The sequence below is a fragment of the Propithecus coquereli genome, unplaced genomic scaffold (genome assembly GCF_000956105.1).
Source record: "Propithecus coquereli isolate 6110/MARCELLA unplaced genomic scaffold, Pcoq_1.0 Scaffold166, whole genome shotgun sequence".
NCBI lineage: Eukaryota > Metazoa > Chordata > Mammalia > Primates > Indriidae > Propithecus > Propithecus coquereli.
The window spans coordinates 3,106,694-3,131,341 of record NW_012141191.1 but is presented as its reverse complement, the minus strand read 5'-3'; the positions used below and the strand labels follow the sequence as shown (position 1 = coordinate 3,131,341).

General features: G+C 39.3%; 1 protein-coding gene across 2 annotated transcripts in view; it reads left to right on the top strand.

Annotated features, from left to right (window-relative positions):
* The window catches only part of MAMDC2 (MAM domain containing 2), a 157,542-nt gene that overhangs the window by 105,674 nt on the left and 27,220 nt on the right, over positions 1–24,648 (top strand). Inside the window, exons 10-11 of one of the 2 annotated variants that reach the window (XR_001137359.1) lie at positions 18,267–18,360; positions 20,178–20,326. Coding sequence is in view for 1 of the 2 variants with exons in the window: in XM_012641595.1 (XP_012497049.1) it covers positions 18,267–18,360; positions 20,178–20,330 (247 nt within the window). In the remaining variant the exon portion in view is untranslated. Of the gene's footprint in view, positions 1–18,266; positions 18,361–20,177; positions 20,331–24,648 lie in introns of both variants that reach the window. The other variant, XM_012641595.1, reaches the window with a different exon arrangement.

Here is a 24,648-nt window from a genome sequence, read left to right as displayed (position 1 = left end):
CAGAGGTGCCATCCTATCCTTGGATGAGAACCATTGGCCTATAAGTTGATTCTGAAAATTGAAATTAAAAACCAACCCCACCTGCCATCCATCCATTCTTATTGCCCTGCAATCTGTCCTCTGTCTGGCAGCAGAGTTATCACGATGCAACCCTCCCCTACAGGAACCCTTTGGCTTCCTGTTGCTGTTAGAGAAAAGGCTCTGTGTGCTCTGATATCAGCCACCTCCCCAGCTTCACCTCTTGCTGTCTCAATTGTAATCACACCAAACAATCAGTTCCTGGGACAGACTAAGCTCTCTCTTACCTTGGGTGGTTGTATATTCTGTTGCCTCTCCCTAGACTCCTCTTATTTAGATATCAACTTAAATCTCACTTCCTCAGAGAATTCTCCTCTGACCCTACCCCTCATCCCTAACCAGCATGGGTAGGTTAGGGCTCCCTGGGCATCCTATGCTTCTCCTTCATCATCTTGGAGAGAGCAGAACACGGTGATTAGGAGCACATACACAGGAGTCTGGCTGGTTTTAAATCTTAGTTCTACCACTTACTAGCTTTGCAGTCATAGTCCTTGTTTTGTTTTTTGTTTTTCATTTTTTAGAGACAAGGTCTCACTCTGTCTGAGTATCAGGCTGGAGAGCAGTGGCAAGATCATAATTTACTGCAGCCTCAAACTCCCGTATTCAAGCACTCCTCCTGCTTCAGCCTCCCAAATAGCTGGAACTACAGTCATGTGCCACTGCGCTCAGCTAATTTTTTTATTTTTTTTGTAAAGACGGGGTCTTGCCATGTTGCCCAAGCTGGTCTTGAACTCCTAGCCTCAGGTGATCCTCTCGCTTCAGCCTCCCAAGTGACTGGGATTACAGGCATGAGATATAGTTGGTTTTCTTAATCTCTTTCTTCTTTACTTTTCCATCTGGAACCAAAAAACCTGGCTGAGTACTTGGCACACAGTTGATGCTCAATAATTGTCTGTTGACTGTCACATTTTGACTTTTGATCAGGGGTTGTTGACCCTCATTAAAATCACCTGGAGAGCTTTAAAAGGCTCATGCCCAAGTGGTACCTCAAACCATGGAAAGCAGACACTGAAATGGAGATTATCATGCAGGAAGTTTACAAGGGTGTGCTCTTGGGCTCATTACTGAAGGAAGGGAAAGGAAGGAAGCAGGGTTAGGCAGGGAAGCTGCTGGGCTGCAATGCATTCTCAGTGAAGGTAACTTGCTTGCACAGAGCTCTAAAGCTGGTGTGGCCTTTCGGAGTTGTCCTGAATTGACCAATATTGTCTTTATAGTCCCATATTGATCAATCACTAGATGCTGGCTGCCTCAGGAAGGGGTGTTGCCTTGAACAAGGCAGCTCTCTTCAGCCAAGGCACTTCCCAGAGAGGTCTGACAATTTGAGTACTGTTTGCTGACAGCACCTTCAGCAGCTGGGAGATAAGCCCTCATTCCTAAAGGGTTGGCTGGGCAGCATATTATAGCATCTACTATACTGATTAGGTCAGAATCTCTTGGCACAGGGCCTGGGAATTAGTATTTTATAAAGTGCATCAAGGGATTGTAACATGCAACATAGGGAACCATTGCTCTAAATAGCTAACCGTGATAAAGCGGAAAAGGAACAAGCAACAAGACCATGTGTTTGTCTTGTATTCAGCTCAGCTACACTGAAACCAGCCATGGTAGACCAGCAGGCTTTGTGGTGGCCAGAGGCCTGGGCAAGTGCATATCTATGTAGCATCTATGACCAGGTCCCCCACCCTGAAATGCTGAGAGATGTACCTGTGACCACACAGCTGGGCCGGCACAGAGTTGGATGAATGGTCTTCCTGCCCCTAGGTAACTTTTCCATCATGAGTGGCTCAGAAGGCGAGAGTCAGATTTGCAGTCCTTGTGTGTACCCTGTAAGCCAGGAAACCCCCATCAAAGCTTCAGAGATCAAGAGTTTTCCAGACATATGACACCAAACCCTGTGCAATTGTTTCCCACATGTGGTTTCTGTCCATAGAGAGTATGTGGCTCTCCAAATATTCTTGCCATTTAGAAAGGAGTTTTATTTAAGTCACGGAGCACCCAAAATAAGCATATGGTGAACACTTGTCAGCTGTTACAGTCTGTCTAGAAGCTTCTATTGGCTGTTCTCTACAGTTTAATAACTCAGTGTTTACTTTAACTAACTCCAAACTGATGACAATTTGAGAGATTTTTCTGAGCCTATTGGGCCTAGCATACATTTTATAATAGTTTGAATTTTTAATGACTGAGATTCTGGAATGAACTTACTGGAACACTTAGAGGTTCCCAGTTCAACCTAGGTCAGAACAAGGGACAACTTGGCTGTTTATCAAGTACCTACTTTGTGCCAGGCAGCATATGTTCTCTTGTTTAATCCTTAAACATTATGTTACAGTAACAGATTCCAAATTTACAAGTGAATAAACTGAAGTTTTATAAAATTAGTTTAATTCTTCCTGGTTCCTTGCCACTCTCCCCCAAATTCCAGACAAAATCCTTCCATGATACCTGTAAAATTCATCTCAAATATATCCACTTCTCTGTCTCCCCAGCCACCACGCTGGTCTAAGTCACCATCATTTCTCACCCAAACTACTTCAGTATCTTCCTACCTGGTTTCTCTGCTTCCACCTTGTGCTCTCTCTCTCTCTACATTCACCAGCCAAAATCGTCTTCCTGAAACCAAAATTAGATCATGGCATTCCCTTGTGTGAAACTGTTCTGTGGCCTTTAGAATAATGTTCATCCCTTACTGTGGCATACAAGACAGGGTCTGTTCCCTGCCTGCTTTGCTGACTTCATCTCCCTTCGTTCTGCCGTGATCACATAGTCACACAGTCTGCACAGTCACAGGGCCCTTCTCTCTGTTCCTTGGGCCCCAAGGCCTTTCCTTCACCAGGGCCTTGTGCTTGCAGCCCCCTCCACAGGGGAAGCTCCTTCTGTAGCTATTCCCATGTCAAGCTGGTTCTCATGGTTCTGTCCCAGGTCAAGTGCTTCCTCTTGGAAAGGAACTGTCCTGACCACCCAGTTAATTGTTTCTTTCCCCATCCCCAGATTATTCCCCAGTGAATTGCCTAGTGCATAACATTTATCTCAATCTGAAATGATCTCATTTGTTTATTTGCTTACTTGTTCTTTATCCATCTCTCTTCTTTCATGAAAATATAACTTACACAAGGACAGGGACCTTGTCTGTCTTGTTCATCTCTGTATCCACAGCATCTAGCACTGTGCCCTGGTGCAAAGTAAAATTCTGTTCAATAAATTTTGTTTGGTACCTATGTGGTCAATGAATGGATAAAAGAATGCATGAGTGGACTTTCTAAGGTTGGTAAGTGGCAGGGCTGGGCAGCTCTGAAGGCTGCCCTTTGGTACCAGGTGTCTTTGGGAGGTCAAGGTCTCTCTCCAGTCTTGGGGAAGGCCTGTTCTTGTGCACCCGGAGAAAGTGAGGCTCCCCTAAGCCTTTCTTGGGGCAAAGGCGTTACTTAATTCTCACAACACTCCTACGAGGGAAGTGAAGTATTTCCTTTCAGTGTCTGTGGCATCTTGGATGTGCAGTCAGACTAGCCCACAGTCACCCATGTGTTCTACTAGAAATGAAATAAACTGAGAGCCTGTCACACATATGTCACTGCTGTAGGAAAGAGCCCCTTTGTCTAGGCTTCGTGTCCTCACCACCCATTTCTAAAGCCAGCCAAGTGTGATTCATCAGGGCCCAACTCAAAGACAGTCCCTGCTTTCATGAACATTACTTTCAGCTCTCACTGAGTTGTCGTGCGGGACCAGTGCTGAGCTGAGTGAGGGGCGTCCCGGGCAGAACTATAAAGAAGTCAAGACTTTCGGCCTCTCTCCCCTGATTTCCCTCACTCCCGAGACCTGCGTGCCACCTCACTTGTGCCTTCCCAGATGGCCTTCCACTCTGGATCTTTCTTTATCTTTCTCTCCCCTGTTAGCATATGCCCAGACTGTTTTAAGGACAATGGGCTGATTAGATTAATAACTTCTTGCTGTTGGCCCTAGATAATTTAATCTTTGGCAGAAACTACCATATAAAGTTCTAACTGAGGAATGAAGCAATGGTAAGTGTTTCCCTTAGAGCATTCTAGCAAAGTAGCCTTACGGACAGATTCTGTAATGTTATCGCAGGTGCCAACAAGAAGGACCTTTAACTGAATACTTGCCAACACTTCATTTGATGCCACAGCTCCCTAGGAAGGAAAGCATTATAGTGCCATTTAACAGATGAGGAAAGCTCAGGCAGAATATTAAGGATATTGTTCAACATCACACAGCTATTAGGTGGCAGAGCTGAGAAGTAGATCTAGGTTTTTTGACTTCAGAATCCATGCTTTTTAAGCCTAAATGTCTAAGCCTTTCTCCCAGCCCTCTCCTGGCTAACATCAGAAGTGTGGGATCAGGTGAGGAGGGGAGCCCAGTCCTAACTCTCAGAATTTCTAAAAAAGTTTAGGGCTTTATTACTAACCAGTTGTTCTATTTTAGAAATAACTTTGGCTCATGGGAAGGGTCAGAATTCAAGGTGGTTTAACACAAAGGAAAGCTGTGGGTTAGAGGGAAAATACAGCATAATGCTTAAGACACTTGGCTGTATATTCTCTGCCACTTACGGATCTCTAATTTGGGCTAGTTATGTAACCTTCTCAATTCTCACTTTTCTTTCATGTGTGAAATGGGTATCCCAGTGGTATCCCCATATGCCCACAGTATATGGCGAAGATCAAATGAGATGCACCAGGTAAAGCCCCTAACATAGCACCTGGCACATAGTTAGCATGTATTAAATTTAGCTGAACAGAGAGAAAGAGGCTAAAGAATGTTTTTTTCTAGGTCCCGATCCTCACAAGGTTTCATAGGCAACATCTCTTTAGTATGTGGATAATTCTGCACCTTGATTTTTGCTATAAAATATTCTTTAAACTAAGAATTAGGTCAGAGTTAAATCTTTAACGGTACTAGACTTTCTTAAAGAAATGGCTGCTTTTATGCCATCATGACCAGGCAATCATGAACAGCCTACAATAATTGTTTTAACATTTAGGAAACATTTCGAAAAGGCATGAATCATGAAATGGTTTTCTGGGTCTGTTTTTCTCCTTTACTAAATAGACAGCATGTAATCAAGAGTTACCTTGAGACTTTCCTCCACTACCAAAGATAAAGAGGAGAGAGAACAATTCACTCCAAAATGCTTTTTCTAAAAGCCAAATGTCAGGAAAGCCTAGAGCACGATTGTCAGAAATTCCGTAACGATGGAGCACAAACATCAGCCTTGATGTGTTCAGATTCACAGTTTAATATTACGGTTGGTCACCATGGCACATGTATTAGATGCTGCAATACCTTTGGGCCTGAAGATAGCATCCCCTTTAACAAAGATCTTTCACTGCTTTGTTAATTAGAAGCACTGGGAGGAGCTCAACATTGTGTTCACTAAATATTTCTTTTGGAAAAAAATCGTTAAACAGTCCATAAATGAGAGAATGACCAGGCATTCTGTTTCATCCAATCAAGCTTAATGATCAGCCCAGCGGTCATTAAAATCTTTATGGTGAACTCTTCTAAGTCTACACACCTTTACTCTGTTATAGGACTAAAAAACAAATAAACTTCAAAAAGAATTTATGTATTTGACCAGTTTAAAAATATATAAATAAATACATTTTTTACTAAGTATCTTATGTCAGCCCTTCTCGCTTAATGTCCAGTGGAGCACAAATCGCTAGAGATGTTCCATTGAAAAGGGATCCTGCAAGTCAGATAACTTTGTGGAATTCTGCACACTGGATCTCTACTTCTCCACCCACACATGAAGATTCACAATGCACAGGAACATATTGGAAACCCCTGATAAGGTCTACATTAACCTTGTCAAAGGGGGCAATTCCCTCAAAGCATGTGGCCTGGAACCCTTGCCTTGTGTAGTAGCGCCTGTCAGCATCATGCTACTCTCATAGTGCTAAATGCATTATACTGAAATTGTCTACTACCTGCCTGGCTACTTAAATCAGATGTAAGCTTCTGGAGAAAAAGAATCCGTGCCTTATTTATTTTTTATTTCTAATGCCAACATAATTTCTGGAACAGAAGGGGTGCTCAATAAATAGTTAAGAGAGCAAACTGAATTGTCAATGAGTATATGTTGATGGCAAGGAAGAACAATGTAATTCCATCAAAGGAAGAAGGAAGAGTTAATGTTTCTGCCTTTGTGTCGGATAAACTGTCATCCTTTATGGCACAGCACCTGAGCAATTTGTCCTGGAAGGAATTTCATTTTGAGTACTTAAAAGAAGAAATACTCTACTGGAGTGGATATAAGGACACACATGGACACGTATATGCTGAGTCTGGTTTGGGGCTTTTTATGATGATATTTACTAACACCAAGAGCTGTGATTCTTCCTGTCGAGACAACTTCCCATTTCTACATTGTGCCATTTCCCTATTCCCGGGGACTTGTACCAGGTTTTACCAGCCCCCCAATTCCCCAGATCCCTTCCCTGCCCTCTAACACAGCTTCTCCAGCCTCCATTCTGTGTTCATGGTCATTGATGCACTTGCTTCCATCATTTCCTCCCCACCCCCGGGTCCTCCCAGCATCTCCACCTTAGCCCTCCTAATCCCTGGGAACCCTGGGCAGCTGCTTTCATCTTTACCACAGGCTTCTCAGCACAGCTGGAGAAAATAAGACTAATCCCCACTATCCCCTCCATGCTTCTGGGAAAGCCTTTTACTCAACTCATCTCTTATTGACTTTCTCATTCCCCACCCCAGATGTTCAGATCCATTTGATCCACTTTCATTCGCGAGTTTCCAACTTGGCTCTCCCAGCCTCATTCTTAGGATGTGACTTCATGGGTTCATATCCCAAAAGGACGAAGGCATCCAACACAAGCTCCTTCAGTTCTGTTCCTCTCTCAGTCTTCACCTGCCTCTCTTCATCCCCTGGTCAATCTGACAAAGAAAGTATTATCTTTGTTCTTAGTCAAAACCAACCCGCCCATCTTTGCATTTGGTCTCATCTTCCTGCCTTCTGTGAGACTTTATTTCATAAATTATTCCATCTCTTGTAAATCTCCAATCTCCATTAGTCCTTTGAACACTGGCAATATGTGTTGGTCTTCTGCATTTGACACAAATGAACAACAAACTTGTCTTTCATCTCCATGCCCATTTAAGCTGCCACCCTATCGCATTCCTTTAGCCTCCAGACTTCTTGAAAGATGCATCTTCAGTTATTGTCTTTGCTCCAGTGTAGTTTCTTACTCCTCAAATCCTCATCCTCTGCCCTCTGCCTTCCCCCTCCAATGCTCCCTCAGAGTTTATCAAAGGCAAAATATTTCTCATTGATCTTGCTGCAGGAATCATTATAGGTACCTGAAAAAATGTGATACTTCTCTCAAAGACCATCTCAAATGTCTCTTCCTCTTTGAATCTTTTATGTCATTGATTTGTGTTTTACTTTTTGGAAAGATATTGTGTAATGAAAGAGCCCTAGTTCAGGAAAATGAAGGCTTGGCCTGACTATGGCATTGACTATATAAATCAGAATTTCATGTCACCTCTCTATGAAATAAGGGCATATTTTAAGATGGCCTCTAGGTTTCTTCCACCTCCCATTATATTGTTAGGCATCTTAAGGGCAGTAACTGTGTTTTAACATTGTGCAATACAGTTCTTGTGGATTTTTTTTCTATTTCTTTATCTTCTCTTACAAAAGTTTTTTCCTCTTAGGAAAATAAAGTTGAAATTTAAGCCTATGATTCAGATTTCCACTTTTAAAATCTTCCTTTTAATTATGCCCTTAAATAATGAAAATGTGACTAAATGTAAAACACCTAGGGTTCTGAAATTTTTAAAGGCAATACTTAAGAGTTCACTCAAATAGAAGAACAAATCTAGAAAGTTTCTGTAGAGATTTATAAACAGGTAACTATTTAACAGCAAGACACTTTGCTATAAAGGGATTAAGGAACCAGAAAACCAATGTGTAAACAAGATACGTGAGAGAAGATGAATTTCCTGTCACATTTCATGATGTCTGGGAACATTGAGAGAGGATTGCTCCAGGATATGAATGCGCCAGCATTAATAAAGCAGGGCAGCTGAGTGCAAAGGAGAAATAGCAAGATCATTAATTACTGACAAGGTAATCAACACATTATAGCAACTACCAGTTGTGTTAGGGTGGTTCTGTACACCAAAAAGGAAATTATACTGTCAAGTGGAATAAGTTTTAGTATCAAATTGAATAGAGGGGCTAACAATGGAAAAGAAACCTGATCTTGAGTCTTTCAAGCTAAACTCAGCATCAGTTCTCAGTCCAAGAATTCTATATTACTTTAAGTATGAGTGAGGCAGGGTTCAGATACTCTTGTTTTCCTTCTGTTTCATTTCCTTTCAGGTATTTGTTAAGGGTTTCTGTATTTCATGTCAACTTATGAAAAAATTACTGGAAAGACTGATTAACACAACTGGTAGTTGCTAACATATAGCTTACGTGAGCATAGCGTTTATGTCAGTGCATTTTTCATGACTTTTCTGAGTAATTAATTTCATGGAATACTGCTGGATTGGCAATTTGTCCTCCCGGCACCATGGAGATGTCTGAAAAGACAGAATAGGCATTCTTTCTTCATAGTTTTACTAATTACTTTAATTAGGCAAACATTTATTCTAAGGTTTGTTTATGAACCTGAAAACATTACCTCTCCTCCACACTCTCAAATTTCTGTCTTGTGAATATTTCACGGCCTTCCAATAGTTGCATTTTTAGGGAATCTTTTCCCAAGCTCTGGATGATGCAATATTATTTGTTGATGTTCACATTGAGATTCTCTGGGGATTCTCTAGTGTTCTCAGCTTATTATCCAGGTGAGTATTTGCTGGTCTCTTTGCCACCAGCTCCATCCACGCAGTTGGAATGGACAGTTCACACGTTGATGAAGACTCTCTAAATTCACCAGGGGAAAAGATATCTTATTTCATTTTGTACGAGTATCCCCACCTTTTTCTCCCTCTTTTGTATGTCATTCTGCAGATGTTTTCTGCTCTATCTTTTCAGTACCCACCTCTAGTAAAAGTCTCTCTCCAGTGAGTCCACAAACCACTCGCTATGGCGTCTCCCATCACACCACGGATGGGCCACACACTTCTATTTTCTGCATAATACCAGGTTATGTGTGTATCTACACAATTCTCAAGTACAAATTACTGTGTGCGGCCTTCCATGTCATGTCAGTCTTCAAACCAAGACATTTGGTTCTTCCTTTGTTTTATCCTTCAAATAAGGAATGCCTAATAAACAAATCTGAAAGGCAGATGTCAAGCCAGAAAAAAAGTTTGCAACATATATGACAAACACTTAATACATTTAATAAAAATGTGTAAATTTACTCTAATAAATCAATAAGCAAAAGGTAAACTAAGAAATAGGAAAGTAGATATAGACTATAAACAGGCAAATCAGAAAAAAAGAAATACAACTAGAAAATAAATGCACAAATATATCCAACCTCATTTATAATCAAAGAAATCTTAAAAATAATAAAATAATATACACATCTACCGAATGGTTAAAAATATTTTTAAAATATAATACCCTGGTGTGATTTTTTTTTTTTTTTTTTTTTTTTTTTTGAGACAGAGTCTCACTCTGTTGCCCGGGCTAGAGTGCCATGGCGTCATCATAGCTCACAGCAACCTCAAACTCCTGGGCTCAAGCAATCCTTCTGCCTCAGCCTCCCAAGTAGCTAGGACTACAGGCATGCGCCACCATGCCCAGCTAATTTTTTCTATATATTTTTAGTTGTCCGATTAATTTCTTTCTATTTTTAGTAGAGACGGGGTCTCGCTCTTGCTCAGGCTGGTTTCAAACTCCTGAGCTCAAACAATCCACCCGCCTCAGCCTCCCAGAGTGCCAGGATTACAGGCGTGAGCCACTGAGCCCGGCCCCTGGTGTGATGTTTATATTAACAGCTCTCTTTATACTGTATATTGTTTATATTGTTTGATTTATTAATTAAAAAAGAAATCTTTCACTTTCAACCAGAAAATATATATGTATATATTATGTATATAGATAAAAATATATATTTATATATTAAAATATATATTATATATAAAAAATCTTTCACTTTAGACCCAAAAATATATATGCATATATAAATATATATACCTACTTATAGACACACACACACACACACACACACACACACAAACACATATATTTGGGGGGTCTAAAGTGAAAGATTTATTTTTTAATTGTTAAATAGAGTATATATTCAAATATACATATGTACAAATATATAGTCATGTGTCGCTTAATGAAAAGGATACATTATCAGAAATGTGTTGTTAAGCAATCTCATCATTGTGTGACCATCACAGAGTGTACTTATACAAACCTAGATGGTGTAGCCTGCTACACACCTGGGCTATTTGTTATAGCCTATTGATCCTAGGCTATAGACCTGTACAACATGTTACTGTACTGAATACTGTAGACAATTACAACACAATGGCAAGTATTTGTGTATCTAAACATATCTAAACATAGAAAAGGCACATTAAAACTATGGTAGTATAATCTTATGGTACCACCATATATATATATATATATATATATATATAGTTCATCATTGATACATCATTATATGGCATGTGACTGTATGCGTGTGTGTGTGTGTATATATATATATAAATACATATGTGTTTGCTTATATGAATATATATAAAATATTACCCCAGAAAGATAAGGATGCAAGAAAATAAGGATTCTCATATGCTCTGATATAGGGGTAAATTGATGACAATTCAGTTACATGAATCAGAAAGAAAGCACACAAACGTGCATACCTTTTGACATAATAATTCTACTTACAGGGATTTATCATAAAAGAATAACCATGGTTATGCACAAGATTTAGCTACCAGAGTTCATCCCAGTAATGTTTGTAATACTGAGAAATTGGAAACTACCCAATTGTCTAATTTTTAAGGGTTGCTTAAATAAGTTGTGGTATATTTAAAAAGGGGTCAGAGTTATGTAAGCTTTAACTGTGGCTCTTCATCAAGTGAGGGATTTACACCTTGCCTTGGGAATCAATGAAAACCAGGCTAACAATTGCCTCTATGTCTCAGGCATGACTAGGGCAAAGGCCATATTCCTGTTTTAGTATTAGCAGGGTAATGCTAAAAGTGCCTACTGTCTTCTCCTGACCCAGGAGCCATTCATCTAAAGCAGAGAAAACCCTTGAGGGTCAAGAGAAAGACCTAGATTCCTTCCTTTTTTGCCATTTAATGATTGTATTCTGTATGTCTTCTGGTAGGACTGACATTTTTATATCTCCGTCCAAGTGAACCACAGCAATAACTCCATACTATGATGGCCATCCTTGGTTATGACAATTAAATTGGTTTTTACATTACATTACATTACATTACGTTGGTCAGGCAAGTGTTTGACCAGGGGAACTTCCTAAGGGAGGTGGGCCAGAGAGAAACCACCTCGGTGTGTCCACCTCGGCATTGTTTTTTTCATGCAAAATCACAGGGCATCCTGAAGGCCTATAAGAAGTCACCAAATGGCCACTTGCCTTCCGGAGGAGTATATGTTAAAAGCAAGAAGGCATTCACATCTGTTTTCCTTCAGTGATAATAAAAGGTTTATGGGATAATTTTATATAATAATGTCCTCATTGTTAGGATATCAAATTAGACAGTCTAAAAAACCAAAAATGATACCATCTTACCATTGTCTGATGTTCATTTTTTCAGAGGCTTTTCACATTTATTTTCCACTTGGATCTTCAACATTAATTGTGTGGGGTTAGTCATCTCTGTCCCATGCTGAAAAAAATAGGAACTGTGGAGTCAGACAGACTTTGCTGTCAAAATAAAGGAAAAAAAGTGAAAAGAAAAAGGAAAAAGTGAAATGAAGATGAGGTTGTAGATGTGGAGGCGGGAGAGGGTGGGAGGGAGTTTGGAGGATGCTCTCCTAAGGGCCTGAATTTTCAGCACAGAGAGAAGAGACAAGGACATGGCTGAGGTGAGGGAAATGCTACCGTGGAGAAGAGGAGAGATTATGACAGGTTCAATTTCAGCCAGCTCTGAAACTCAGCCACAATCCACGTAAGATTCAGGCTCCTGTGCTAAATTACAGAAAACTCTATACGCATAAGGCGAAACAACAGGAAGCTGGTCATAAACACAGGTGAAAGATATGTTTGATCCAGTGCTATTAATTGGAGAGTTTCAAGATCATGCCTTTCAGAATCATATTGTAAAATACCGAAAGCAAAACAGAGAAAAATGAGCAGGGTGGTGTAATGCAGGATGCTCTATCAGGGATCATGTTTCATGCCTAGGTCTGCAGCGGGCTGCGATGGGAGCTTGTATCATAGGCTCTCCGGGCCTTTTTCTTTTCTAAAATATGACTGATTCTGAGGTCTCTTCTGGAACCTCCCCTCCCCTTCTCTTCGGCCAAAAGATCCAAAAATAATGCAGATTTCTGAAATCCATGAGTTGAGAGGTTTGGATGTTTACCACCCAAATAGTGATGATAAAATTCGGCTACAGGCCTGTATTCTATCACAGTGTGGCCTCCACCCCAGACCTGAAGCGTCCTGGGAGCAGAAGGACTTTCACACTGGAAAAAATTGGAAGCTGTTCGATCTTTGTTGCTTGTCGAAGCCAAAAGTTGAATTAAATCAGATGGGTCTTTAAAAAAAGAAAAAACAAAACAGATGAGTCCTTTAAGAAAAAAAGTGTTGGTCAGCTAAAGACTTATTTAAAAACACATGGTCATTCTGCCTCTTGTGGGATATGCAGACCAAATATAGTATCTGCAGGAGGAACGCTGTTACATTTTAGCAACTATTTCCCAAAACCCGGCTGGATTCTAAGAATGCTGAAATCTCACACTCACTTTTCTAGATAAAGCTTCAGTCAGCCTATTTTTAGGGATCTGTGAAAATTCCATCCTTTTTACCAAGTTATCTCAATATTGGAATTTTTGTTTTGTTTGGCTTTGTGCTTTTCATATTTTTAAAATTCTATTACAACTTATTGTCACACAGTTTAAATGAATGCAATTACATTATATACCATATCTTGCAATTACACCAGTAGCATCTTTTAGAAGGGCTCTGGAATTTCACTGACTGAATTATAGTAATTTTGTGAATAACTATTCCACCAACTCTCCAGTTGCCACATCCAAATTTATCTGTGCAAATGATTTTAAAGGATTTTTAACCTCATCAGAAGAAAAGTTAAATTTAACTCAGAATCAAACCATCTGGTAAATTACTGAGGTCCACCACACATAATAAGAACTTAACTAGATTCATTTTGTGAACATGAGTAACTTATGGTGTTGTTGGCAAAGGATTGAAATGTTTTTATCTGAACATAGAAGGCAATTTCTGGAACCTATCATTCCCATGCTAATTATAGGCCTAAATGGGGATATTCAATTGGTAAAGTAGATGATGGATTAACCCAACAACCTGGCGCACTATGTCTATCAAACAAGCCGTGGAAACTACTCTAAAGGCAGTGAAAAAACAATTAAGTCAGCCAGTGTTCAGCTGTTTAATACAAACAACTCTCTTTAACTGCATAGCAAAGGTTTTATTTTAGTATATTCCACAGCTTCCTACAAAGCTTATTTCTTCCTTCCCCTGCAAAATCCTATGTGTGAGGCCGGGCGCGGTGGCTCACGCCTGTAATCCTAGCACTCTGGGAGACCGAGGCGGGTGGATTGTTTGAGCTCAGGAGTTCGAGACCAGCCTGAGCAAGAGCGAGACCCCCATCTCTACTAAAAAAAAAATAGAAAGAAATTATCTGGACGACTAAAAATATATAGGAAAAAATTAGCCGGGTGTGGTGGCGCATGCCCGTAGTCCCAGCTACTTGGGAGGCTGAGACAGGAGGATTGCTTGAGCCCAGGACTTCGAGGTTGCTGTGAGCTAGGCTGACGCCACAGCACTCTACCCAGGGCAACAGAGTGAGACTCTGTCTCAAAAAAAAAAAAAAAAAAATCCTATGTGTCGTATTTGGAAGCTCTTAAACTATAATATCTCATAGAGTCAACATCAGTAACCCTGATTCTTTTAAACCTAACCTGATTTGGTTTGAGAAAATGAATTCCTGACAGGCCTATTTCTCTACTTTTTCTTTCCTGGGTACTTTCATCAGGAACTTTTCTGGACTTTTACAGGCCTAGGGGCAGTCTGGCCCCTTTGACTAACATAGCCTTGGAGCTGGGTTTCTATACAGACTCTCTCCTCAGCAACCCCCTTGCCCCGCCCACCGACCCCCCCAAAAAAACTTTAGAAGAGAGTTGAGATTATACATTGCGAGGAAAGTTTGCTCAGTTGTCTTTTAGGTTCTGCTGCATGTCATTATGTTGTTTCTAGAGAGCAGATCATTGTTTTTCGAAAGGGAGAAAGATGAAAACAAAGAGGAGATTCTGTCACCCTCGATAATTGCAGTTTTGTGAAGTAGGAAATTGGAAGAGTAAATCCCTGGTAATCTAGGAGATGGTTATTCAGTTTGAGTATTAAGTCCATCTGCCTTGTGTTTCTGTTCCTTTACCTTTTGTTCCCAGGACTTGAGGATTTTTCATTGCTTGTTTGAACCAACACCTGGTGATATACAGAAGAGAAAACTAAGTCAATCTAGTCCATTTATAAAACACTCTTATGCTGAGTCAGGAGAATAAATAGGTTGAAATCAGCGGTGAATCCAAAAATGAGGTAACACATCTGAAAGTGCCTAGCACAGACTGCACATAATAGGAATTTAGTAAGTGGGATTTTATAATCCACACCACAGTTTTCTACTATTCTCGACCAGTGATTCTCAGCCAGGGAGATTTTGCCCCCCTAAAAAATATTTGGCAATGTCTGAAGACATTTTTGATTGTCACGACTTGAGGGTAACACCGGCATCAGTGGGTAGAGGTTAGGGTTGCTGCTAAACCTCCTACAATGCACAGAGCAGTCCCCCACAGCAAAGAATTATCTGGCCCCAAATATCTGTAGTGCTAAGGTTGAAATACTCTGTTGTAGATTTAAAAAAATGTACAATGTCTATTTTTAGTATAATAAAGAATAATTTAAGTAATATTGTTGATCCTAACTTGACTATATTTAAAATTATGTCTTTGCACATATGTTGTTATGGCTCTCCATTCACTGCCTATTTGTGTTTTCAAAGTTAGTCTAGGTAGGCTTCCTCAACAATGAATATTCTCCATCAAAACAAACATGTTAAAGTATTACTAGTACCTAAGGATTGGAACCTTTAGTACACTGAAACAGATTGATTTACACAAATTCAATTTGCCCCAACTTTTAAGTGATTTGCATTAAATCAGGAACACCTGTCTGAGAAATATCACTTTACTTGGTCCCTCTCATCTTCTCTCCTCTTAAATAGATATTAATATAGCTGCCTAAGATTTTTTTCTAGTCTTTAGAGATTTTTCCACTTGCTTCGAAATACTGCCTAAAATGAATTAAACGCTGTTTTTTAAAAGCATCTATAAATAAACAAGAGGTTAATCCCCTCAGGAATGTAGACCATGGCTGATTCCCTTCTTGTCACATTCTTAACTGGACCCGGGGGAGAGTTCTTAAGAACAGGCCAAGATGTTCGGCTTTTCCTTTGCCCTCTCTCAACCAGGCCCACTCATCAGCCCGGTCACCAACTCTCCTGAAATAACCTCTCTACCTCACGTGGCCCACAAAATCTAAACTGGTGGCCCCAAAATAGGAGCTGACATTATCGGCATGATTAGTAGCTGGTGGGAGATCCAATGTGTTAAACCGAACAAGCTGATCGTGTAGTGTTTGTCTTGCGTATTGGTTGGAGTGCTGACAGACAACTGCTCCACAGACTTGAGGCTTGAGGCCATGGTTAGAATCCAGTCAGAAGCTAACTGACTTTGGCGATCTTTATCAGACAGAACAACCTGTGGTCTGGCAAGTGCTCTAAGTGTAGAAAAGCTCTAATATGGGAACAACCTAGTGGCCTGCTGTTGTCCAAAACATCTTTTACATTTCATTGGACCCACTGTGGCAGTTCAAAAATTGTGTGGGATGTCCATAAGGAGCATCTATTATAGTGGCTACTATACTAGACAATGACAATCTAGGAAATGATAATGACCAACTCATTATCCACATTTTAATTATAGGTCACCTGATTTCCTTTTTTAGATACAAATATATTAATAGAAAATAGGAGGAAATTCTGTTTAATACCCATAATTTCATGAGTCTAATGTAATTGTTATAAATTTGGTAAAATTTTCTGGCTTTTTAAATATATTTTCAGATGAGTTAGATATGATTTTGTTTTACTTTATTTTATTTAACCAGCTTTTTTCATTTAACATTATGAGAGGAATACATTTCTGTACTACTGATTAATATTCAAAAGTTATCAGATCTAATGATGGCTTATTTCTTAGATTATTATTATTTCTTTATTTCTTCTGTTTTTGAAATTTTGGGTGTTCGCTTGCTTTCTTATTTGGTTTAATGGTCATTATAAAATAATGCTATAGTAAACACATGAAGCACATTAATATATCCCCTCTTTAGAATACGTTACCATACCAAATGTTTGCGTTTCATGCAGGCAATGATTTACATAGTGAATCATTTCACTACCCCATATTCATTTTCAAAAATTACTTTTTCGCTACACTTGTGAAAAATTGACTTTAAAGCTGCCAAAAGGAAAGAAAGCCAAGAACTTTTTCTCTGTAGCACAATTAATTCAATAAATTATGAGACAGATTAATATTTCTTTCCATGTAACAATAAAAATTGCTGATATTATATAACTGCATTCAGAGTTGCTTGGCAAATGGGGCATAAGTTCCCAGGCCTAAACCTTGCAAGTAACATATTTTACATGTTCTCTAGAATTCACAAAGATGAAAAATTAACAGAGGTAAACAAAAAAAACAACCAAAAACCCTCCCTGTTTTGTTTTGTTCTTTGTAAATACAGTTATGCATTGTTATAACTCTAAACTCTCCTTTTTATAATTGAAAGTAATGTGAGAACAGTGCAAATAAACCTTCACACATCTTACAATTAGTAATTATCATGAAGGTCTTGGCTTAAGACATTTTGTATTTTGCATACTAGTAAGCTGTCATATGATTTTAAAATATCTTTTTAAATAAATTTGATATTCTAATGAATCTGATCATCAAAGAGCAAAGGGACCCTACTGATAACACAAATAAATTTAAGACATACATTCTGCAGATTAGAACCTAAAAAAACCAAATGTTCTCATTATTCATAAGTAGGGTTTAGCTTCTGCTATACCATCTATTGTCGTTGTTTGAATTGAGATTTGTAATTGAGGAATTGAACATGGACTGTTTGGGCTTGTGCTACTCAAACAAAACAAGCGAAGCAGGTTTGTAAACTGCAAGTACAGTGAAAATATAATGTAAAAGCTTTTTAAAGTGCTCTTTGCTCATCATATATATGAAAAGTAGCCTTAAAAATGGTCCTAATGGGAAGAAATCCAAGACTTGTCTCTCTTTCTCTGGCACAATAAATTTAATAATTTATGATATGGATTTGTTTTTCCTTCACATACAACAATAAAATGTTTGGACTGATTAAATAACAGTGTTTAGGGCTTTTATCAGCGATACCGACCGGGGACATAGATTTTTGTCTTTGGAAATGGAACATTAAGTCTCCAGATGGCAAATCACTGGGACTTTGTTCACAATGCGAAGGAAGCACGTTGCCAGAAGGTCATTTCCAAAATACCAGTAGCGTTTGTACTGAAAATGCTTGAAAAATGTTGGAAATCCATCAACTCTATATTCTTTGTGGATTATCTGGGGAAAATATTTAAAACGTGATACGCTTTTCTCTGTCCTCCAGTTAACCTCAGACTTTTCTCTCCCTTCCTGTGAATTCTTTACACAATGCCACTGATTTTAGCATTACTGTGCACAGTTTATCACTATAAGGATGACTCCACTCAAAAAAATAATATAAGTAATTCCAGGGTCATGTATAAATGATAACCATTCTTCACCCCAATGTGTTCTGTTATTCACACGGACAATGAAGAAGTGTTTGTAGCTTGCTTATGCATGCCTGCTGTGCTAAGTAAATCCCAGGTTGTAAGAATTTCCAATTTTCGGTTAACAGAATTTACAGCTTTATTTTTATGAATTGCAGGTGGTTTTCATGAGCCTATGCAAAAGTTTTTGGGACTGTGGGCTCATAGCCCTGGATGACATTACAATGCAATTGGGAAGCTGCTGGTCTCCAGGTAAGACAGCAGTCATTTAAGCTCTTTATCTCCCCGGCCTATACTACACTTCCTGTTTCTCTAAGAACCACATACATGTCATCTGTGCTAGTCTGTCCTTTGCTTCTCTTGACAAAAGTGTCTTCTGCAGAGCTGTGTGGTAAGCTTTGGAATTTAGAAATGGTGACTCAAATGTCACGTATGTCTTTGTACATGTGACTTAACCCCTTGATTTTCATTTGTAAGGGGGAATATGTAATATCTACCTGAATATTGAGGATAATACACATACATTCCCTGGCAGAGGATCTGACGCAAAACAGTGCTTTACAAACAAATATCTTCTACTAAAATTATTACTGTTGTTATTGTTGTTGTTGTCTTACATGAATGTAGATTGTCAAGCAATAATTGATGAAATTCTTATTTCACAGCTACTAGCTAGGCATATAATTTTAAACTTTTAATAAAATAAGTATTTTCTAAGTGAATCAAATGACAGTGGAACAATAGACCAAACATTGATGATAGTGACAAAATAAAGTCATGGTAGCTAGCTGTGTGGGGGACATTCTGTCTAATGAGAAAACGGTGCATACATCAACCCAGATCATTGATCTGTATCTACTAATTACCATCCATCCTAAATCATGGGGTATCCATTTCATTGATGAACAGGCAATTTTTGGTGTCCATCTGGCACTGAATAAGAATCTCCATATTTACTTAATTAAAAGACAATTTGGTTTTAGTCCTTTGATTTGCCAAGCACTGTAAGGACAACACAGATAAAAATCTCTACACTCAAGGCATAGAAGAGGGAAGGGTTAGACAAAAAGCCCAGACTTCACCACTGTGCAACATATCCATGTAACAAAACTGTACATGTACCCCACACAAATCAATAAAAAAATTTTAAAAAGAGGGAATGAGGCTTCATTAGCTAGTATGTAAAATTAAACGAAGTAAAATAATTATCACGTAAGAGACATAAAAGATGGGCTATTTATTAGAAAAATTTGCTAAGAATCTAGATGTAAGTTGGTACAACTAAGGTCAGACAAAGATTAGGAAGTAGTGCCATTCTAATAATAACTATTAAAGTTATTGTAGATAGTACTCAAAGACATAAACATTTGATTTTGGAAAAGGAAAATAAGGCTCTAGGTGGCAAAACAAGTTCTAATATTTATTTCACTAATAATTATTGCCAACTTCATGTTTGAAATTTTCACTTTACATACACCATTTCATTTAATCCTCACAAGCCCATGAAGTAAGTACCATTAACATTCCCACATTACAGACAAGAATACTGAGGCACAGAGAAATAAATAAATACTCTGTCGTTTGCTCTGCACAGCTCTGCCTCGGGAGGTACCTTTAGCTTCCTCGGGAAGCTAAAGGTACCTCCTACAAAGCAACTCTAGCGTTGTTCTGAGGATACTCTTCACTCATCATGATTTCTGGAGAAATTTCCTGCATTACTTAATTTTATTATTTTCCGTATTTTCATAAAGGCAATATACCCCCAATTGTCAGAGCTTTGAAAGCTAATTCACACACATAAATTCACAATTTAGAGAAAGTTCCTTTCTCAATGTATCCCAGTATTTTCAATCTAGATTTCTGATTGTTCCCTGCCTCTGTGGCAGGACCAATGGTGGAGTGCAGCCTCTAGCCAGGGGTAGGAGCTTCGTGTAGGTGGGCGGCCGGTGGGGCGCTGCCTCTCCATTGCGTGGCATGTGGCCAGAAAACACTCCTGCAGAGTGGAATGCCAGCAACACACATTCATTGAAAGTGTCTTAGCAATTGCAACAGCTGCTGTTTCCTTGCAGAGAGCCTTCCACCTCCACCTGGGGAGTGTACTTTCGAACAAGATGAATGTGCCTTTACTCAGGAGAAAAGAAACCGGAGCAGCTGGCACAGGAGGAGGGGAGAAACTCCCACTTCCTACACAGGACCAAAGGGAGATCACACTACTGGGGTAGGTGAGTTATGCCACATGGTGCTGTTTCCTAAGGAAACCTTCTAAAATAGCATTCTAGGATTGTCTGCTGCATTTATGTTGTGCCTAGAATGAACTGCACATGGGATTCTACACACAGATGATTTCATATGTGCATGGAAAAATCATTCTTTCTGTTTACTACATTGCTTCTATACATGGCTACAGAGAGGATCTAAAAGGGCTTACAAAGACATGCACAGGAAGATAATTTAATTAGAAGTAGGTTTAAAAATAAAAGAGAGAAGGATGAAAGTGAAAAAAAAATGGTGTCTAAATTGGAACCAGGGATGAGGCCTAATATACAAAATGCACTGTCAAGCAGGGGGCGAGGCATACAAGTTTGACTCCAGGCTTTCTAGGAGCCGAAACAAAGATGGAAAACTCAGCTGTGACACATGATTCAGAGCGTCCTTAGGATAAAAACAGAGGGAGCAGCCCACGTGGGGAATAGGAAATAAAGGGGTGCATTCTCTGTGGAAAATGTATAAACTACGAGAAAGCAGACTGAAAGTTGATCTGCTTCATGTTATCACCGTGTGTCAGCAATTGTAAACCATGTCAGTGATAAAATACATTCCATAGAATGCACTTTTCTTGCTGACACCCCATTTCATATTGTGTTTGGCATACCAGTTGGATAAAAGCACACCAGAAGAAGCAAACTACCCCCGATACTAAACTCATAGAGATGTTTCCTCAAGGATTCTTCTAGAGAAATCATAGTAAATGATATTTAACATGAAGTTGAGTTGCATTGTGCTGTTTCTTATGCCTACCTCAAGATAAGCCTGTGGAATAACACCATAGAACAACCTACGCAAGATTATCTGTTTGTCAGATTGGTTAAACTTGGTAGGATGCAATCACAAGCAGCTTTATTTTTCCCTTCCATCCCTCTCTTCAGACATACTCTAAAGATTCTCCTCTTCCCCACCCCTTAGCAAATCCCTTGGCTTTCCAGCCCTGTTGAAATAGTAAAACAATCATATATTCAGGTGTGTTAAAAAGTATAGTCCAAACCAAAACTTGCATTTCTCATTCAACCAAGTCTTCTATCTTTCCCTCAGCTTGGGCCTGACTCATCGTTTGGAGATGATAAAGGATGTGTACTTCCTCCCCATGTACACAAAATCTATGAAAATCTATCAAAAACACATGCCGTAGATATGAAATTGCTCACAATTCTACTCATATACTTGCATTATTCCTGGTTTATGGGGACACACTAGCTAATTTGGTGTGACTTTCTTTAAGGAAAATGATGTGGTTTGTGTTTACTTTGTCTTCTTGAAAACTTAGAGGGACGTTTCAGCTGACCAGGGTGAAACTTCTTAGCAAAAATTGAATGCAGAAACTTCTTGGTGTATTCAATATTTATTTTGAGTAAATACTTGACATATTAAATGAAATTCTCTGGTGCACAACATAGAAAATTCTGATTTTTAAAGTAAATTATTTCTAGGGTCTGCCTTCTTCATTCTTTATTTCACCTGCTTTAATACAAATTTTCAAAGATTTCTCAAGATACTTTCCACTTTTCTAACTAAATAAAATCTTTTATTGGTTATATCTTTTTATTTCCATGCACAGCAAACGAGAAAACAAATTTTGCTATACTGTGCCCAGAGTACAGACAGATATAGCAATGGATTGAAGGTGTTTTGCTTTTGTTCTTAAAATCACTTTAATAACTGTTTTACTAGGGAAATATAATAGCTAGTGATCATTTACAGTAGTCTCCCCTTATCCATGGAGGATACGTTCCAAGACCCCCAGTGGATGCCTGAAACCGTGAATCGTACTGAACCCTATATACACTATGTTTTTTCCTATACATATATACCTACGATAACATTTAATTTATAAATTAAGCACAATAAGAGATCAACAACAATAACTAATAATAAAATAGAACAATCATAACAATATACTGTTCACAATAAATATCCACAATTTTATGGATAGAAGATTTGCTCTTACACTAGATCTTAGCAACCTCAGCATAAGGTTTTTTTCTTTCTCGTTAAGTCAAGAACTTACACCTTTTCACTTAAAGGAAGCACTTTACAGCCTCCTCTTGGCGTATCTGAACTGTCAGGATTACTACTCTTGCTCTTTGAGGCCATTATTAAGTAAAACAAGACTTACTTGAGCATGAGTGCTGGGATACCGCGACAGTCGATCTGATAACTGAGACAGCTACCGAGTGACTCACAGACGGACAGCATAGACAGCCCATGCATATGCTGGACAAGGGATGAGTCACATCCAGCTCAGGACCAAGCAGAATAGTGAGAGATTCGATCGTGCTACTCAGAACAGCATGCAGTTTAAAACTTATAAATTGTTTATTTTGGAATTTTCCAGTTAATACTTTTGGATTGCAGTTGACTGTGAGTAACTGAAACCATGGAAGGCAAAGCCTCAGACAGGGAAGGACTACTGTATTGAACATTTACCACGTGCAGGCACTGTGCTGGGAGCCTTTATATTCTTTTTTTTTTTTTTTTTTGAGACAGAGTGTCACTCTGTTGCCCCCGCTAGAGTGCCGTGGCGTCAGTCTAGCTCACAGCAACTTCAAACTCCTGGGCTCAAGCGATCCTACTGCCTCAGCCTCCCAAGTAGCTGGGACTACAGGCATGCGCCACCATGCCCGGCTAATTTTTTCTATATATTTTTAGTTGTCCAGCTAATTTCTTTCTATTTTTAGTAGAGACAGGGTCTTGCTCTTGCTCAGGCTGGTCTCGAACTCCTGAGCTCAAACAATCCACCCGCCTCGGCCTCCCAGAGTGCTATGATTACAGGCGTGAGCCACCGCGCCCGGCCTGGGAGCCTCTATATCCTTTCCACACCTATAAAATAAGAGAAAGTTCCCATTTTTCAGAGGAGGAAACTGAAGCTCGGGGAAGTTAAGGGCTGCACAGTAGTAACTGGTAGAGGGGGACTGAATCTCAGGTGTGTCTGGCTCTAACGGCCACATTCTGTCCACACTGCCTCACCAGTTTCCCAGTCTATGTGGCATTAAGAGACCACACATGACCTAGAATGGCTATGACAGCTTATATGTAAAAAGCACAGTGTTTCACATAATAGCATAATCTCACCCCTAACACACACCAAAAGGGAGTAACTTGTCTTGGAAATACTATATTTAAACCAATGAATGGTATTTTTGGACATTCTTAGAAAGGCATCCAGCAGAAAGCATCTAGATTTTTCTGAGCTATTCCTCATCTCTTTATGACAGTGTTGTAAGTTTAACTCCAGGGCTGCAGCCCACAAACCTATTGTGTATCCTAAACACCACAAGAGTGGCTTCTTTTTGTCCTGGCCTCTGAAGCTGTGAGCACTATGTGGCTGATGTATTGGCTCTTAGATCACAATGTGACAAGGGCTACTGTCTCTGTCTATTTTGTGCTGCTGTAACACAATACCTGAGACTGAGTAATTTGTAAAGGACAAAAATTTATTTCCTCACAGTTCTGGAGGCTGGAAAGTCCAGGATTGAGGTGCCGGCATCTAGTAAGGGACTTCTTGCTGCATTCTCCCATGGTGCAAGGGCAAAGAGAGGGTGAGAGAGAGAGCAAGAGGGGGCCAAACCCATCCTCTAATAAGGAACCCACTCCCATGATAACAGCATTAATCCATTTGTGACAGTGGTGCCCCCACGACCCAAACACTTCCCATCAGGCCTCACCTCCCAACACTACTGCATTGGGGATCGAGTTTCCAACACATGAACTTTGGGGAACACATTCAAATCATAGCAGTTACCCATTCAAAGACTAACGCATAAGCAAATGAAGGCTCCTTCAAAACCTCTGTTTACTTGTTAAAGCCACCAGTGTCAGAAGCTACATGTATATGAGAATCAAACATCTTAGAACTGGCAGCAATCATAAATGTTATACAGTCCAGGTCCCTAGTATCTTGATCTATTCATATTTCCTGCATTATGCATCAAATAATTGTCCCAGAATTACAGTAAGTAAAGTAATAAGGGTTAAGTTTTAGAGATGCTGGAACCACGCAGAAAGAAGCAGGTAGCTCTCCTTGGAAGTGTCTTAAAGGAAGAGTGTGAGTTTATCAAGAATGGTGGGGAGTGAGTAAGTATTTCAGGATGAGGAAACAGCAGGTATGAAGTATTGAGCTATTAAGCAGTGTGGCAGCTTTTGAGAACTATAAGTGATTCTACTTGGTTGCCATGTAAGATATTGTCAGCCAGGATTTCTAAGAAAGTGGAATCTAAAATTTAGTCTTTTTTTTGTTGTATACTTATTTTTTTACATTCCTTTACC